The 19,603-nt window shown below is 39.1% G+C and overlaps 2 protein-coding genes across 2 annotated transcripts; both read right to left on the minus strand.

The window, feature by feature from the left end:
- Positions 1-5,357: 5,357 nt before the first annotated feature.
- On the minus strand, positions 5,358-5,930 carry LOC126631435 (aspartic proteinase nepenthesin-1-like). The gene has a single exon (XM_050301563.1). It carries the CDS (start codon positions 5,928-5,930, stop codon positions 5,358-5,360), a length of 573 nt encoding a protein of 190 aa, XP_050157520.1.
- A 9,753-nt stretch (positions 5,931-15,683) lies between these two features.
- On the minus strand, positions 15,684-17,021 carry LOC126633369 (non-specific lipid transfer protein GPI-anchored 31-like). The gene is made up of 3 exons (XM_050303948.1): positions 16,568-17,021; positions 16,423-16,452; positions 15,684-16,001 (listed from the first exon to the last, which is right to left on the minus strand). The coding sequence occupies exons 1-3, from the start codon at positions 16,968-16,970 to the stop codon at positions 15,817-15,819; spliced, it is 618 nt and encodes a 205-aa protein (XP_050159905.1). The 5' UTR covers positions 16,971-17,021; the 3' UTR covers positions 15,684-15,816.
- Between the last annotated feature and the right edge of the window lie 2,582 nt (positions 17,022-19,603).

Genomic DNA, 19,603 nt, shown 5'->3' on the forward strand with positions numbered 1-19,603 from the left:
GCTTGCCACTTATGCCACCAACCAGGTGAAGAAGGAACTCATCTTCATGCCACCAACCAGGTGATGAACTAAATAACCCGTACTCTCCTTCATGCCATCAACCAGGTGATGAAATGTACAACCCGTACTCTAATATCATTTGGCAACGTGCCACTCATGCCACCAACCAGGTGAAGAAGGAACTCATCTTCGTGCCACCAACCAGGTGATGAAATGTGATGAAAGGCGATGAAGGAACTCACCTTCGTACCACCAACCAAGTGATGGAAGCAACTCACTATTCATTCCACCTATCAGAAGACAAGTGGTACAACTTGTACATGTGAACTCCTAGCATTCACAAATAATCAAAAACCCTCAAGCTTGACAACTCAACCAGGGGAACATTTATGCCCAACAAGAGTTATAGTCACCAACAAAGTCTTATTGCAAGCCAACAACAACTTCAGTACATGGCATACGAAGATCAAACTATTCAGTCCTTTTTCATCTGCTTCAAACATTTCCCCTCTATAATAATGCAAACACTACAACTCGTAGAAAGCTTCATACACTCTTGATCAAGACAGTGTGAAGCAAAACCAATTTATGGTGCCAACAAGAACTTCATCAAAAGTGTTCAACCACAATTCTCAAAAGCTTCACACACTCTTGATCAAGACAATGTGAAGCAAAACCAATTTATGGTGCCAACAAGAGCTTCATCAATAGAGGGCAACCACAATTCTCAAAAGCTTCACACACTCTTGATCAAGACAGTATGAAGTAAAACCAATTTATGGTGCCAACAAGAGCTTCATCAAAAGAGTTCAACCACAATTCTCAAAAGTTTCACACACTCTTGATTAAGACAGTGTGAAGCAAAACCAATTTATGGTGCCAACAAGAGCTTCATCAATAGATAGCAACCGCAATTCTCAAAAACTTCACACATTCTTGATCAAAACAGTGTGAAGCAAAACCAATTTATGGTGCCAACAAAAGCTTCATCAAAGGAGTTCAACCATAATTCTCAAAAGCTTTACACACTCTTGATCAAGATAGTGTGAAGCAAAACCAATTTATGGTGCTAACAAAAGGTTCATCAAAGGAGTTCAACCATAATTCTCAAAAGCTTTACACACTCTTGATCAAGATAGTGTGAAGCAAAACCAATTTATGGTGCTAACAAAAGGTTCATCAATGGAGGGCAACTACAATTCTCAAACATTCGAAGCAAATTCAAGACTGTTTGAAGCAAATTCAATTTATATGGTTCATCCAAACCTTCGACTACTACAAGGTGTGGTTTGCATCACAATCTCTTGCTCAACAGTATGGAAGCAAAATTTGTATATGTCATTCCCACATTTTCAAATTTCTAGTTTCCCAAAAAAAAAAAAAAAAAAAGGGAAATTCAACAAAGCTTCATCAATGGAGGACAACTAAAAATTCTCAAAAGCTTCACACTATCTTGATCAAGATAGTGTAAAGCAAAATCAATTCATGTACCCAACAAAAGCTTCACCAACAAAAGCTTCAACTCCAAAGCTTCACCAACAAAAGCTTCATCAATAGAGGACAACTACAAATTCTCAAAAGCTTCACACTATCTTGATTAAGATAGTGTGAAGCAAAATCAATTCATGGTACCCAACAAAACCTTCACCTACAAAGCTTCAACTCCAAAGCTTCACCTACAAACCTTGATACTCAGAAGTCTCACGACCACTTAGTGACTTGGATTTTTTCAAGTCTCCAACTGAGAAGTTTTCCTCACTCGGGATATTATGGGAGCACTACCTCAACCTACATGCTTCACTCATAAAGCTTCAACATACAAGATTCAACAAAAGGAAAAATTCAAAGAACTTAGTGAAGAAGGTCTTGGTGCATTTAACACAATACGTTGAAATGAAGCAAAGCTTGTTTATTGATATCTTCGATAAGTTACAAATATGTACATATACATGAATCAAAATAAACAAACAAGAGGGAGCCTTCACAGAGGTTGCTCAGGAGAAGTCTCAGCTGTCGGCAGAGCCCCAAAAAGAGAAGGCACCAGAGGGTGATTATTCAGAGCCTCGGTACTAGGCAGAACCCCAGAAGGAAGAGGCACCAAAGGTTGATCATTTGGAGCTTCATTACGCGGTACAGCCCCAGAAGACGAAGGCAATAAATGCCTTTGGAACAAACCCACAAACCTCTGATGATCAAGTAAAATCTGACCATCAAATTCCTACAGCTGGTCAAGCTTCCTCTTCATGTTTGTAGCATAGTCATGTGCGAGCCTGTGCAACTGTTCATTCTCATGCTTGAGCCCTCTGATCTCCTGTTTGAAACCTATCACTTCAGCCGCCATTGATTCAACTTGGCGAGTTCGGGCAAATAGATGTTGGGCCATATTAGACACAGAACCTACACACTGAATACTGAGAGCCAGAGAATCCTTAACAGCCAACTCATCAAACCATTTGGAAAGTAGTATGTTATCTTTGGGAATGAGAAGGTTCCTGGCCACCACCGCAGCAATCATATCATTCTTCATCACAGAGTTCCCAACGGTCAAATGACCAGTAGGGGATAAGAAGGATGGGCGCCATATGTTGTCTTAAGAAGGCATGGCTGCCTCTTCACCAAAGTTCAAGTCAAAACGACGGTCGGATGGGCCAGACATTCTCAGAAATGATGAAAGAGAAATGAGGTGTAATAAATCTTTGAAGTAAGGGGAAAATTCCTACAAGCAATAACTCTCTGAATGTACTTCTTGCACACAATTGGTACCCTTATAAAAGAAAGGGTAACAGGGCCGTTGGTTCAAAAATCGAAGAGGCACCACTCTCCGGATTCCGAAGAGGCATCACTTTCCACACGCAACGTCAGCTCCTCGGGTACCACATATAACTTTGCCAAAGATCTCTGACAAAGTTTAGACGGATAAATTTTGAAGGTCCAGCTACCCTACTATTACCCACAAGGGTAAAGGAAGAGCACCACTGCTTGATAACTAGAAAGTCCCAATGTGTGTCAACCTTCGTGCTCCATGGCAAGGCAGACTGGCAAAAATGCCCAACCTTTACTCACATTCGAGAAAACACTCCCAACAATATTGCTTGCTCAAAAATCGAAGAGGCATCGCCCTCCGAATCTCGAGAGCCAGACTCCCAACAGGATTACTTTCAAAAAAAATCGAAGAGACACTGCTATCCGAATCTCAAGAGTCAGACTCCCAATAGGATTGCTTTCTAAAAAATCAAAGAGGCACCACTCCCCGAATCTCGAGAGCCAGACTCCCAACAGGATTACGTGCTTAAAAATCGAAGAGGCATCGCCCTCCGAATCTCGAGAGCCAGACTCCCAACAAGATTACTTTCTCAAAAATCGAAGAGACACTACTCTCCGAATCTCAACAGTCAGACTCCCAACATGATTGCTTTCTCAAAAATCAAAGAGGCACCGTTCTCTGAATCTCGAGAGCCAGATCCCCAACAGGATTGCTTGTTTCAAAAACCGAAGAGGCACCGCTCTCCGAACTTCGAGAGCCAGATTTCCTCTGATAAAACTTGTCTGCAATCTTCACACGCAACATCAGCTTTCCAGATACCACATACCATTTTTTCAAAGTGCTCTGACAAAGTTAAAACACGTGAAGTTTGCAGCTCCTACTACATTGCTATGACTAAGAAGGGTAAAGGAATAGCACTACTACTTGTTGTTAGGGAAACTCCTATATATGTCGACTTTCATCCTCCACAGCTAGGCAGGCCTGCAAATAAAAAAAATTGTTCAACTGTTATTCACATCCGAGAGGGCACTCTCAGCAGAGTATATCGAAATACTCAGCTTCTTTTCCTCCCGATAATACCTCTGCAAACAAGCCACACTAGAGCAAGAGTATCTCATATCATCAGGGTTAAAAGCAAGAGTATCCCATATCATGCTTTTTCCCTGTCTTTTCCTTTGGCCTTGTTCTTACCTGCAAGACAATGAGAAAGAGAGCAATCAGTAGCACTTGGAATTAAGCTTCTAGTCAGGAACTGACTGCTTGGAACCCCTTGCCTGATTACTTACCTGACATTGCTCTCAAGTACTCATCTTCAACATTTTATGCTTCCAGAGAAGATACCACATCTGCCTGAGGAACAAATAGGGCAAGTGAGAAGGATACAAGGAAGCATGTGGAGACAAGCGTAACAGAACACGTGCCGATACATCCACTACTTTGTCAACAGCAAAAGTATCCCATATCATCAGGGTTGAACGTACTCTAGATTTGATGGACTTGTTTTGACCCTCAAATTCTTGAGTCGGCCTTATACTCTGGAGGAAACCAGAAAACCTTCCAGCCCAGTTCAAGAATAAGCCTGTGGAAAGTTACTTCTTCAAAAGAAAAAGTATCTCATATCATCTCTTCTCCATTTGCTTCTCCTTATCCTTGTTGCTGTTTACGACACAAGGAGAAGGAGAACAATCAACCGGAAGCCGAAGTTGAACCTCCAATCCAAGTTGCTTGCTTGGAAGTCTGATTGCTTACCTTGTCTGTTACCTTCTTCGACAAATCTCCTAACTCGGCGACTTGGGGGACTCCTACTATAGGGTTTGTATCGCACTTGACCAAGCCCGAAACTACAAGTAAGCTTCAAGTGAAATTGATACATTACCGTGTGCATCTTCATCGATTAAAGATACCACCTCTGGAGGGAGGAAAAATACTTCCAGTGAAGATGCCACATCTACATATGAGACAGATAAGGCAAGTGAAAATGATACCACAATTCGGTACTTAGAAGTTTCGTGATTACTCAATAGCTTAGATCTTGCAAGTCCCCAACCGAGGAGTTTCCCTCACTCAGGAACTTAGGAGAGCACTGTTTGTACCATACTTGACCAATCCCGAAACTACTGAGCACCGGTCAATGTTATACCGTCAAGGATCCAGAAGAGTTTCCCTCCAACCAGGAGGCCAATCACAGCGCGACACATGTCGACATCAGAAGCCAATCATAGCGCGACACGTGTCAACATCAGAAGTCAATCACAACACGACACATGTCAATGTCATAATAAAACTATAAACTCTCTTCTATAAATAGAGATCATTCTCTCACAATATTTCCTAATGTCATTTGTACTAAATTATTCACTAGTACTCACAAAAGGAGAGCTTGAACCTATGTACTTTTGTAAACCCTTCACAATTAATGAGAACTCCTCTACTCCGTGGACGTAGCCAATCTGGGTAAACCACGTACATCTTGTGTTTGCTTCCCTATCTCTATCCATTTACATACTTATCCACACTAGTGACTGGAGCAATCTAGCGAAGGTCATAAACTTAACACTTTCTGTTGTACCAAAGTCCTTACTGATTTTATGCATCAACAAGGGTAATTAAGATCTCTTATGCTACCGATGCAATGAGGGAATTTTGACCTTATTTGGTTTGCCAAAGATATTTTTAAAGGGCCTAGACCAAGTATTCCACGAGCTTTCCCATAGTGAGGATCAGTATGACTGGCACAACCAAAAACAACATCCGGTACAGTGCTAATGCCTTCGTCAGACGTCTCGAAGGTGAACTTTTCAGTCCCAACAAGTCCGTCTACAATGCTACCACCAGCATACCTGCGAGAGAATTTGTAATTATTTGAGGGGTCACATTTGTCATCGTTAATTGTGCAATTGGAGGATGAGCATGGAAATTGGGTGTATGTTGAAGACTTGGAAGGGTAAAAAGTTGGACTTGTTTGTTCAAAGCACTTTGTACAAGGAAGACATTGAACCCAAACGACGTTGCTTCCTGAGTCTATGGATATGAGCTGAGGAACTTGTGGCTCTCTAATTGAAATATTTGCCATAAATTCTGCAGTGTTCCTAGGAACAAGACCAACACGGATGTCATCGTCGGTGAAATAATGGGCCTTTGCTTCCAAGTATGTTAAGCGTGCCATGGAGCGTTTCATCATGCTTATAGCTCGGTCTGTGATAGTTGAATTATGATTGTAGTAAGGAGACAAAGCATAATCATGGTGAATAAGTTTTGTGACAAAACGCCTTGGCTTTGTGGTGGTGGACTTGGTGGTGGTAGCGGCGGTGAGAGTAGTGGTTAAGTATAATAACCATTTGAAGATAACAAAATTAATAAGAGTGCGCGAAGTAGACTTCGCATATAAGGCTGCCATATCTAAGCCTTCAACATTCAATTTATTTTAGGCAAGAGAGAGTTTTGCTTCTTTATACAGTCAATGTAAGATACATATGGACATAATCTTCTTGCGTATATGTTGGTTCTTATCACAAGGGATTACCACTTCAGAGAGGACCATATGCATTTGAAAAAAAGGTGAAATTATGATGTATTAAATTAGACAATATTTAATTGCGATTCACCCACGTTAAGCGTGTTGAATTCCACGATTGTCTTTATTATTTGATGATATAATTAGAAGAAAATCAGAGAATATCATAATGATATCTTGGTGTATATGAATAGTTCCTCTCCTGAGAGTATGAGTTTGATCATCATCCTTACTAAATGGTAAGCATTACTATCATCTTAAAAGCACGCCACATGTTAGTGGTCTAACCATGATTTACCAATTTAATTATGGGTTAGGATCGGGATACCCGCACACATTTTAACACACTTTGTGTTGCCGTGAGTAATCTTTAAAATAGGAATGTAAATATTGTGTAAATATTAGAGTCCTTTATTAGGAAGGATATCTCTTGTGTCCTTTTTAGTTTTCCTTTGAGAACAAAGATTGTATGTATTATATATCAAATTATGCAATACATGAAAATTAAGCTATAAAATTCTATTTGGCATGGGAGCCTAACCGTACCCTTAAAAAACTTCTACCGTACTGCTACTGCAAGTCTGCAGTCTTGTGTTTGTGCTGCGTTCTTTGCAGCAAACCGAGAGCTGCAAGAGTAGTGTATACTGTGATCAGCATGTGTACTTGTGCGTGATCCATGGCGAGTGGTCAGGAAGGATTAGGGCTCAAATTGGAGGGTGGGTCTCATGGCTCGGCCAACAACTCAATTTTGAGTCCGGTTGTAATTCAAAGTGATGCTTCAAACGTACCAAATACCGTAAAACTCAATGGATTAAATTATCCTCTTTGGTCCAAAGTATTGGAGATGCATATTGCTGGGCATGGTAAGAAAAGGTTCGTGACAGAGAGCATTAAGGAGCCCAAGGAAGACAGTGTTGAGAATGAAGCTTGGAAAACTGGGAATGCAATTGTGAAATGGTGGTTGATTAATTCCATGGATCCTACCATCATGGGATTTTTCATCCATCTTCGTACCGCTAAAGAAGTATGGGAAGAAGTTGCTCGAACGTATTATGATGGGTCTGATATCTCTCAGATTTATGAGTTGAAGGTAAAATCATTCCGACTTCGATAAGAAGGGCGGCCTATTGATGTGTACAATGTCGATATCAAAGTTGTCTAGCAAAAACTGGATCAAAGAAGACCAATTAAGATGGAATGTGCTATTGACTTGAAGATACTTCGAGAAGAGATCCAACTAGACCGTGTGCATACCTTTCTAGCAGGGCTTGATGATATCTTTGATAATATACGTAGTGATATTTTGAGAACTCAACCTTTACCATTTGTTGGGAACCAAGAAGGAGCCCCCATGTGGCTATGGTGTCACCAAGGGGGGCTCCTCCTTGGTTCCCAACCGCACTACTTCCCATCATAGTAGCATGGCATTGTGCTTCCTGCCTAACAACAGAAAAAACTTCATCCACGGATGGTAAAGGTTAAGCTCTCAAAATATCACTACATACATTATCAAAGATTCATCAAGCCCTGCTAGAAAGTTATACACACGGTCCAATTGGATCTCTTCTAGCAGGGCTTGATGATATATTTGATAAAGTACGTAGCGATATTTTGAGAACTCAACCTTTACCATCCGTGGATGAAGTGTTTTCTGTTGTTAGGCGGGAAGCACAACGACATGCTACTATGATGGGAAGTAGTGACATTGGGAACCAAGGATGAGCCCTCTTCCCCGTGGCTATGGTGTCACGGCCACCATCTTCTGGCCGATCCTATAGCTCATCGTCATCAATAAATTCTCGCCCATTTACTCGCAAAAATAAGGATGATTTGAAGTGTACTTTCTGTGGCCAAACCTGTCATACGGAAGATACTTGTTTTAAAAAACATAGTATTTGAATGGTTCCTGGAATTGAAGAATAAATTGCATGCCAATGAGCGTGCTGCTAATAGAACCAGTGGGAGTCGTGCATTTGTAACCGCCGCAATGCCTAGAAATAAGGAGGTCGTGCCTACTTAAGGGGATCCGAGTCAAACCTTGTTGACTAAGACTAATCCTATTGAGTTCTTGTCCAATACAGGTGTTGTTGGACTTGTTCTTTTAGCCTTTGGTACTAAGCACTATATAGGTTGGATTCTAGACTCTGGTGCAACTGATCATATGATATTCGATAAAAAAATATTTACATGTATGACAATGACTCATCAAAAGTGTGTAGCAACAACGAATAGCACCACTGCCGTGGTGACTGGGGTCGACACAGTGGACCTTATGCCGTCTTTGTCTCTTCACCACTGTTTGCTTGTTCTGTCGTTGTCTCATCATTTATTATCTATTCCCTAAGTTACTAAACGATTGGACTGTGTTGTACTTATGTATCCATTTTTTTGTTTACTTCAAGATATTCAGACCAAAGAGATAATTGGGCGTGGCACTAAGAGAGAAGGGTTGTACTATGTGTATGACGTCATTCCTGGCAGAGCTAATGCAGTTCGAGCACCTCGTACTAGTAATCTGCAAGAAGTTTGGTTGTTGCATCGTTGGTTAGGACATGCTTTTTTTGGTTATTAAGGTGTATGTTGCCTAGTTTGTTTTATGAAATAAAAGAATCAGACTAACACTATGATGTATGTATTCTAGCTAAGAGCCATCGTGCTTCATTTTCTCATAGTATGAATAAAAGATTGCTTCCATTTGAGCTAGTGCATTCAGATGTTTGGGGGCCTTCACCCGTTAATACCGTTTCAGGGGTTAAGTGGTTTGTTACGTTTGTTGATGATTGCACTCGTATGACATGGGTATATATGTTGAAACATAAAAGTGACGTTAGTATGATTATTCAATCTTTCTCTCAAATGGTGGCTATACAATATTCCTCCGTTATTAAGGTTCTCCGTTCTGATAACGGGGGTGAATATGTTAACTCTAAGCTATCTTCTTTTTTTCGTGATCAAGGAATCCTCCATGAGACCACTTGTCCTTATATCCCACAACAAAATGGGGTGGCTTAGAGAAAAAAAAAACCGCAATATTTTGGAAACTGCTTGTGCATTGCTTATTGATGCATCCGTACCTAAGAGTTTTTGGCCGGACGCCGTCACTTAGGCAATGTATGTCATCAATCGCATGTCATCACGGGTTGTGGAATTCTGAACTCCACTCCAAGTACTAAAGAAACATGTTCCTATTGTCTCTACCAACACTCTTACTCCTCAGGTGTTTGGATGTGTTGCTTATGTTCATATCCACAAGATTCATCGTAGTAAATTGGATCCATGTGCTCTTCAATCTTTGTTGACTTTGCATCCCAACAGAAAGGTTATAAGTGCTACCACCCTGAAACCCACCACATGTATGTAACCATGGATGTGCTTTTCTCTGAATCGGAATATTTTTATAGTCCAATATCATCACCTTCCGATCCCAAGGGGAAGATTGCTATTTGTGATCTTGATGGTGTTTTTGGGTTGTTGGATGTACAAGATGTAATTGCTTTAGGGGGAGTGCACCATGATCATGACAATGCCATGCCGAGGGATGTAGCAGAGTTTCGGTCCCTTCCTGCCGAGACTGTTGCAGGTGGTCAACCACTGATTGTCGAGGAAACCTGTGCCGAGTAATAATTTAACAACCAAACAAAAATTCGTAAAAATTGAAAAATAAATAAATATGCACATAGCATTTCAAACAAAATCATTCTCTAGCCTGGAAAGGAATCTTAAGAAGTAGAGATGTTGTCCGTAAAAAATGAGATGGATTGTGAGTAATGGCAAGGATATCCTTTTCTGGACCATCATTGCAATTTTCCTTACCCACTTGTCCATCTGATTCCAGAAGATAATCGTTGAAACTTACACTGAAATTTAAGAGTTAGTGATTTTATTGGTGGTAATTGTTGGGATAGAGGATGTCTTTTGCAAGTTGTAGATAATGACATAGTAAGAAAGATTTGTATAATCCCTGTCCCCCGGTATAATAATAAAGATTTCTTTGTTTGGGAACTTTCCGTTCTCAATCAAGTCAACCACTTAGATCTAGAGAAGCAATAACCAAGTAAACAGGAAAAATTTACTCAAGAAGATGTGGAGGTTAAAAATTCCTGTACAGGTAAAAATTTGAGAGTTTTAACAAAAAGCCGGCAGTACTGTTTATTTTAACAAAAATTATATTTTTACACTAAAAAGTCAATCTCGATACTATTCACTTTACTTTTTATTTTGTCCTTATCGTTAAAACTTAAAGTTTTCAAGTCATTTTCATTAGTTTTTCTTAAAAAATTGTGCTTGACTTTTTATTCTGGAAAAATTGCATACTAGAGTTCGGTTAAGTAAACATATTCAGAATATAAATAAATTATGTCCTATATGTGGTGGTGAAGAGGAAAGTCAGAATCACCTTTTCCTCAAGTGTCAACATGCTATGCAAACATGGAATCTCTCATGTGTTAGTCCTTGGGGAAGTAAAGGACACCAAGTAATATAATTGACTGATTGGATAACCTTATTTCCAAGGAGGTCAATGAGCTAAGTGATTTAAGCAAAGCAATTTTAATTTGCTGGCAAATCTGGCATGATGAAAATAACAAAGTTTCCTCTTCATCTATAAGTGGAAGGTTTTAAGTTCGATTCTCGTCAAAAATGAATTTGAACCACATTATTGCTAACTCATTATGAGGCTAAACCCATCATCTTGCTTTAATATAGATAATATCGTTTGTTAAAAATACAATTCTAATGCAAACAAAAGTATTATTGTTGCGACAAATGTGGGCGTTTCTTATTTTCAAGCAAATTACAAGATTACTCAGGTATCGTTTGGTATGCAGACGGGACAGGACATGACGGGACGGAACAGAGAGGGAACAAAGATGCCCTCGGATGAAAACAAGGAGGAACAAGAAGAAGACGGAGAGGTTATAATTTTGTATTACACGGATGTGGAACGAGTCGTTCTAGGAGGTGAGGCGGAACGAAAATTCACCCAAAATTCATCTCGTGGAACAGCGTGTTCCACCTATTTTAGGCGCACCAAACATGGGACGGAACACCTCGTCCCACTCCGTTCCTTCCCGTCCCACGTTTCCGTCCCATCCCATTCCGTTCTGTCCCATCCCACGTACCAAACGGTACCTCAGAGACCAAGGATTCTTGCCCCCCCCCCTCCCCCAAAAACACATCAAGTGGCCTCCTCCCCCTTATGACTTTATTAAACTAAATTTTGATCGATCCGTTTCTATGGAGAAAGGTTTGGCGGTTTTTGTTTTGAGAAACTAGGAGGGTCTCCCTATGGGTGCGGGGGCCATGAATTGGGAGGACACCATTATCACTGATGCGGAAGCCACTGCTTTGAAGGAAGGCTTGTTGCTTGTCAAGAGGAAGGGTGTTAGGAAGTTGATGGTGGAAGATGACTCTTCGCTGGTCATTCAACTGGCGAGCGGAGAGTGGAAGCCTCCTTGGCATATTTGGCAAACTATTAATGATATCAAGGGCTTGGCTTCGGAGTTTTCAGTGATCAAGTCGAACCATATTTTTAGGGAAGCTAACTTCATTGCAAACGTTTTAGCCCATGTTGGACTTTCCCTTGTTAATCCTCATTTTTGGGACTATTGTCTGCTTAGTGAGGCCATGGTTGCTCTTAGATTTGATTGGTTGCCTAATGGTTGTACTAGAGGTTTTCGTCTTTAATAAAATTATTTGTTCATAAAAAATTTAAAAAAAAATTCGAACTTAAGACCTCTCGTTAATTTTAAACAACAAAAACAATTGCTTCTAATTAAACTTCTTGATCATTTAGCCAAAATTTTATAAATTTATACATGGTGTTCTGAACTCAATACCTCCTCATTAATTTCAAACAACAAAACCACCGGTTCGAGTTAAATTTCTTTGTCACTAAACCAAATTTTATAAGTTTATACTCTTATGAAACACATATAAATATATCACCCTAATAATTTTGATGTTTCCGATTTTTTTAGGCCCCGAACGATCGTCCTACCTACATTGGCCCTGGGCCGACCCTGGACGATTGTTTTGGTTAGGACATGTCAACTACCACTGGGGTTTGAAGAAAACCCTACTTCATTGTCTACGTAAACATGTGTGGTTGTAAACAGAGTGCTTGGCACCCACCAGACTTTGCATGGCTCATAGATACCCCTTGATCATTTTCTTGAATTAAAATAGAAGGCTTCCTCAATTTTCGATTAAGTCAGTTAGTTAACTCGTGTATCTGTCGATTCTTTGTCCTTAATTATATATTTGAACTGGAGTTATCTTTGACGTAGATCAACTTTGTCAAATATAAAAACCCTCAAATGTTCTTTCTATTTTTGTGCTCCTGGTCAGCGACGTACGATTCAACCTATCTCCAAAATTACTCTGTATTCTTTGCTTTTTGTTTATTTGTTGGAGAATTAGAAAAGGGCGTCGCAGCCTCTGTCCCTTTTAAGTACTTGAGAAGCGATGATTATACGTACTATGTGGTTGTTTATATATTTGGAGGCAGATTCTCTACCCTCTCACTTCATGTGCCTTTCCTTACTCTTTTATTTGTGTAGTCACGGTTAAGCTATGTCAATATTTTATATTACTATTTCATTTTGTCTTATTATCTTTATAAAAAAATAATATAAAATATTAACGTGACTTAACCGTGATCATACAAAACAAGAGGGCACGAAAAATAGGAAGGTAGAGAATATGCCTCCTATATATTTTAGAACTACTGGTCCCAACTTCTAATAATCAACTACAACAACAATGCCTTTTCTTGTCCTTGGCACCGACACACTCACATGGTCCTGCAAGGCTGCAGCTGTGATTGTGTCTTTTCTGTGGACATGTCATTGGTTTTAGTTTAGTTTTAAGTTTCGTTGTAGTGCCTTGAGCGGGTTAGGTTAGTAATTCTGTGTTGTTCTAGTGATCTGTTTGTGTCATTTATGGAATTTATGTAGTCTTGTTGTCAATAGATTTATGTCAGGGTACCGGTGTTCGGACTATTGCGTTTGTCGCCTTTGTGATAGTCTTATCCGGAATTCTTGTTTGTGATGGTTTATTGTGGTAGGCATATATGAGTTTAAAATTATTTGTATATTGTGCAAACCATCTTTAGATCAATAAATTGGTCACAGGAGAAATTGTACCCATTTGACACCTCTTGTATTTGGTTATTCTTATTAATTTAACACTCTATTGCTTCTGTCAAAACAAAAAAAAAATCTTATCTCATTAAGTGGGGTCGGTTGTATGAATCTTAGAACGCCAATGTGCTCGATTTTGTACCAAGTCTTTTGTTAGATCCAAATACTTAGTCTTTTTTTAGTCACTAAAGTGCTTTTTCACCACTCATTTGACATCTTCTTCGTTTTCAAAATCCTATTGAAAACTTTTGTGACCCATGTTATACCCGTCTCTCCCAAGACTTTCCACACCTTGAGTATATCATCTTGGCCCACTGCTTTTCTATGCTTCATCTTCTTCAAAGCTACAACCACTTCTTCATTTCTGATTCGGCAATAGAATGAGTAATTCTACACTGTTCTGAGTTCAACTCCCCCAACGAAGTACTTTTTCATGTCCTTAATTGAAATGATTATGAAAATAATCTCTCCATATGTCTTTAACCATGTTCTCTGTAGCTAGAACATTTCCATTCTTATCCTTGATGCACCTTCCTTGGTTCAAGTCTCTTGTATTCTTTTCCCTTGCTCTATCTAGTTTATAGATATCAAACTCTCATAATTTGGCATCTAATCGCTTATACATATCGTCAAAAGATGCTAGCTTCACTTCTCTCACAACTTTCTTTGCCTCCTTCTTCGCTATTTTATACCTTTCACATTTTCATCGATTCTATCATTGTATAAGGCTTTACAACATTCCTTTTTAGCCTTAACCTTTGCATATACATCCTCCTTCCACCACCAAGATTCCTTTTGATGTGGAGCAAAACCCTTGGAATCTCCTAATACCCTTTTTGCAACTTTTCGGATACAGATAGCCATAGAATCCCACATTTGGCTAGCGTCCCCCTTTGTATCCCAAGCGCATTGGGTGACTACTTTCTCTTGAAAGTTGACTTATTTTTCTCCTTTTAGATTCCATCATCCAGTCCTTAGATACTTCAAAGTCTTGTTCTTTCTTCTATCTCTTTCAATCTTCACTTCATTTTTGTGTCAAGAAGGGATATAATAAGAACCACCCTAAAGATAATAAGTGGTTACTAACCCAATTTCATCTAGGCTCTGCATCAAGTTTGTGGAGAATCACTATCAACGTTGAAGATTACTCATCACTCGACACTTTTCATGATAAAAGGCGATAATCTATTAATCCTCTATAATATCATCTTGAATCTACAAGGTACCATTATCTAGAAAAAATCAAAACTAGCTGATCTAGTGTCATAATTAGGCCTGGCATTTTGGACCCAACCCGTTAACCCGATCCGACCCAACCCGTTAATATTTGTATTTGGATGGATGCTTAACGGGTCGGGTCGTTAACGGGTGAACCCGTTAACAACCCGTTAAATAACGGGTCACTTTGGATCAACCCGTTAGACCCGTTAGGACCCGTTAACACCCGTTAGCACCCGTTAGTTGATGATATTTTAGTAATTTTAGTAAAGTCTTAATAACAAAAAATAAACTTTATGCAAAAAAATAATAATAATAATTGTTAACGGGTGAAACGGGTGACCCGTTAGCTTAACAGGTCGGGTTCGGATGACCCGTTAACTTAACGGATCGGGTTCAACCCGACCAAAACCCAATAAACCCGACCCGTTTATAGGTCTAATCACAATATTGACTTCTCGATAAACATAAGTAAACCTAGACCTTGAGAATTGGTTTAACAACACACAAGTATCATCAATTACTTCTTAAAGCTCAAGTGTCGTCGTTCCCACTTTTAAGGGCCTTGACCAATGAAATGGAGATACACTCAAACCCTCAACAATTAATACATGTTTGTTCCTTTTCTTTTCCTTTTTAGCGGGCCAAAAAATTTGGTCGATGTCATAAGGCGAGCCGAAAAGCAGAATAGTTTTTGGTCTTTTTGTTAGAGGAGAGCAATTATCAAAATAGGTTTCTCATTTCACTTCTGTTACCAAAAATATCATTGCACCTAATCTTTTCTTCAACTTTGATCATCCAATGATTGCTTGTTATGTCATCACAGAAGGGGATTCATGGTTTCTCGGTTTTTAGTTTTGTTTTCAGAATGGTTAGTTCCTAAAGAAATCTCAGAAAATTTAATGATTTTTTCGTACGATTTAGAGAAGATCTAAAGGTGACTGGAACTACGTTTAGTGGATTACTATTGTACGGTTTTTCTTCTATATATGTAAGGGTTGGCGCACAGTTCTGAAGTAAAAAAAAAAGGATGCTAAGTCATTCATAAAAGAAAACGAAAAATAATTAGAAATCAAAACCTAAAAACACAAGCGTAGTCGAGTCCAGCTAAATCACAAGCATGACTAATATTAGCAGCCGTAGGATGATAAAAACAAACAATGAAAACTACTGCCTAGTTAAAATGAAATACAGTAGAATGATGCAGAAAGCATGCTAAGAATGAGCGCTAGAGAGGCAGATAATGAGTATGTTCCGGCATGTGGAGCAGTGACGGGTGCTGGAACTACGTTGATGGAACTTGTTGGTGCCTGGCTCGGTTCTGGAGATGGACTCTTTGGTGATGATTTTGGAGTTGGATGAACTGCAACGAAAATTTGTTACTGAGATATGAGATTTATCCTTTGGAGCAATGATCAGGTCTTATGGCAATAATAAAATAAAGAGGAAGAAATAACGAGAATACATAAATCTAAAATCAATTCAGTTCGCACAGTTCTATTTTCTTGTTCACATCTATCATTCATCTCTCATCATTTTTGTTTTCAATATTAAAAACAAAACAGAAACTTCACTGTACTACATAATAATACAAATGTAACCATATTAGGATACAATTTTTTTTTTCTAAGATAACAGGAAAGATTAATTATGTTAATCACCATTTTGTCAGTCGAGTTTTACCTGTTTAGTGGTCCAAGGGTTCATTTCATCAAGTATAGGATTATCTTTTTTTAAATGGAAAAAAGCGAAACTAAAACATGCAGTAAACAATTAGAACACACCATGAGGACTTGCACCAGGGGGTAATGGGACTGCAAAACAAAGGAGGAAATCATTTTTAATGAGCAATATACATCAACATATTCTTATTTCGTCAAAAAAAAATTAATCAGATGTGCAATACTAGTGAGAGATGAGATTACTCACGGTTACATTCACTAAGAAAAGAAGGTGCAGAGATTTCACAAGCAGAAGGCAATGTCATAGCCTTTGTCATATTTATAGGAATACCCATATCAGTGCTACTCTCTATGGCTTCACATATGCAGTCATCACTGGCTTTTAGGACCATCTCCAATCCAGAACAACAAGAACCTTCCGGCTTTGTGTTTGTGTTCCCATCGCTTAAAAAGGGAATGCAATCGGCCATTCCGTATATCACATCGTCGCAATCATCTAAGCTGGGTGAGCCTGCTGTTGTTGGTAAGTCGGGCGAGCTTGGTTCCGGTGATGGTGCATACGACAGTGGATTAACAACATGGATTCGTGCACAATTTGCCAACATAAAACATGTGGTCAAAATGAATGAAACATAGATCAATCTCTCCATTCTATTCTCCGGAAGAATTGAGAGCCTAGCTTGAACAATTGCACAAGTTTACCATTGTTTGTTGTGTTTTTTTAGTTTTATATAAACTTATAACGGTAAGAGTTTGTTCGAATTGAAATTCCTAAAATCTCTCTATACAGTTTTTAACAAAGTTCGAATTTCACTAGAATTGGAAGATTAGTTATAACTTACATTAGTCTTATTGTTAAGCGTATCTTTTAAATTTTTCCAATTTTAAAAATACAACTATTTTCTAGGTGATATGTTCTCACATGAATACATTTTGAAATTTCCGAAACTCCCTTATATGCACGCCGGGGTCCGTTGTGATAATGCTAATCTCAATTGTGAAAATCCTAACCCAACCCAACTATACAGAATGAAAAGAAAAAAACAAAGAAAAAGAAAAAGAACCCCACCCAATATACAGTAACATACAAAAATAAAATAAAAACATACAGCAGTCTATCTACCTAACACGCATGTTGCTCTGTTATGTTTGGGCTTTTAGCATTAAGCTCATCTCATTGAATATGGACTGGGGAGAGCTGGACTTTGTAATCCATGGAAAATACGAGGACAAGATAAGGGTTTTGGGTTGTAATGTCCATGTGCTCTTCAAAAATTGAATGTCCTAAACTTGAGGCAGTTTCTTATAAAGATTTAATCCCGCTATAATACCATATGTTAATAAAACACGTCAATTAATACTACGATCTAGTGGTATTCATTTTCACTTATAAATGAGAAGTCTTAGGTTTGAGTCTCGTCAATGACGAATTGGAACCACATTGATTACTAACCCATCATAAGGGTAAATCCACCATTTTAATGTAAATAATATCATTTGTTAAAAAAATAATAAAATAAAACACGAGGTAGTTCTTTACCTCTTAAATGCCTTGCCCTTAATTTAGTCATACCAATAACTACACTAGTAACACAATAGTGATCACTATGTCAAAGGTAAATTACACAAAACTACTTCGACTATAGGTTGAACCATAATTTCATACTTCATATTTTAAACATTATAACATCATACCTCAACTTATAAATTCGTTGCAATGTCAAACCTCCGTTAAAATTTCTGTCAATTTAGTTGTTAAATGATTATGTAAAAATCTCCCTTCCACACTCACTTACTCCAAAGAAATAAAAAATTAATTAATTAATAATATTTTATTTCATTATTAAAATTGATTATTAAAAATCTCTCTTCCACATTCACTTACCCTCTCTCCTCTCACAAGAAATATTTAATTATGACGGAAAAGAAGATAAAAGATGCTTGTTGAATAGGCAGGGATAAGATAAAAGATGCTGAACGGGGAAGGAAAAAAAATGTAGGGAAGGAAAAAGGACAAAAAGAGATGCATCGGTTGGTGCGAAAATGGTGCGTTTGGTACATGGGATGGGACGGAATAGAGTGGGACGAATGCGTTCCGTCCCACGTTTGGTGTGCTAAAATTATGTGGAACGGGCGTCCCACGAAACGAAAATGGGTTAGATTTTGGCTCCCCTCCCCCCTGGAACGGGTTTTTCCATCCCGTGGGACACAAAATTATATTTTTTTGGACAACAATACCCCTCTTATTTTTCATTAATTACATTGTCTACCTCCCTTTCTCTCTTGTAACCTCTCTCTCTTCTACCCTTGTCTCTCCCGTAGCCCTCCTCTTCCTCCACCATAAACCCAGTAACCCAACTGCTAACCCAATCCCACCAAACCCATCTGACGACGACGACATCACCATAGCAAACCCTCTTCTTCTCCGGTGCCGTCTGGCGTCACGAACATGACCCGCATCTCGTCATCTCCGTCCGTGTAAGCGAGGTGGATCTGATCCGGAACACGACCCGATTAGAAGCTAAGCTCATCATCTAAGGTGGTGAGCAGGTGGGCGGTGCCAGGGAGGGGGTTGTGGTCCTAGTCGAGGTGGTTGGGGTCAACCTCAGACTTGTTTCAGTGGAAAATCAGGAAGGAGTAGTTGAATCGGAGATTGACCAGAGGGAGGGAAATGAAGCCCGACCTAGATTTTCATGTGGGGGCGGAGGAGAGGAACTTATAGTTTATAAAGTTGTCGTGGTGGGAGGAAGGGGGCGAGTAGATGCCGACCCAGTCGAGTCGGAAGGGCGAGTCGTTGCCGAACCATTGGATTAGGACGGAGTCGCCTGATTTGGAGAGGGAGATTGGGGAGAGAGAGAGAGTGAAACAGTTTGGTGGGTCGGAGGGAAGAAGGTGTACAAACAAGGCTAAGTTAGTCATTTAACACGAAATCTGAACCCCCGTCCTATGCATACCAAACATAACACAAACCTCCATTTCGTTCCGTTCTGTCCCGTTCCGTCCCATCCCGTCCCGTCTGCGTACGAAACAGTACCAAAAGGAACAAAATATTGGTAGAGATTCCTGGCCGCACGATTTGGTGTGAACATTGATCCCAACAGATCCAAGGGAAGGATCAGGAGAGGATAAAATATTAATATTTTTTTAATAATTCATTTCAATTGTTAAATAAAAAAATAAAAAATATATTAATTTTTTATTTCTGTCGGAGAATGATTGGGCCCCACTCCTGCCACGTCATCATTTAACAGTTAAATTGATAGAAAATTTAATAGATGTCTAA

This window comes from Malus sylvestris, chromosome 8 (genome assembly GCF_916048215.2).
Source record: "Malus sylvestris chromosome 8, drMalSylv7.2, whole genome shotgun sequence".
Classification (NCBI taxonomy): domain Eukaryota; kingdom Viridiplantae; phylum Streptophyta; class Magnoliopsida; order Rosales; family Rosaceae; genus Malus; species Malus sylvestris.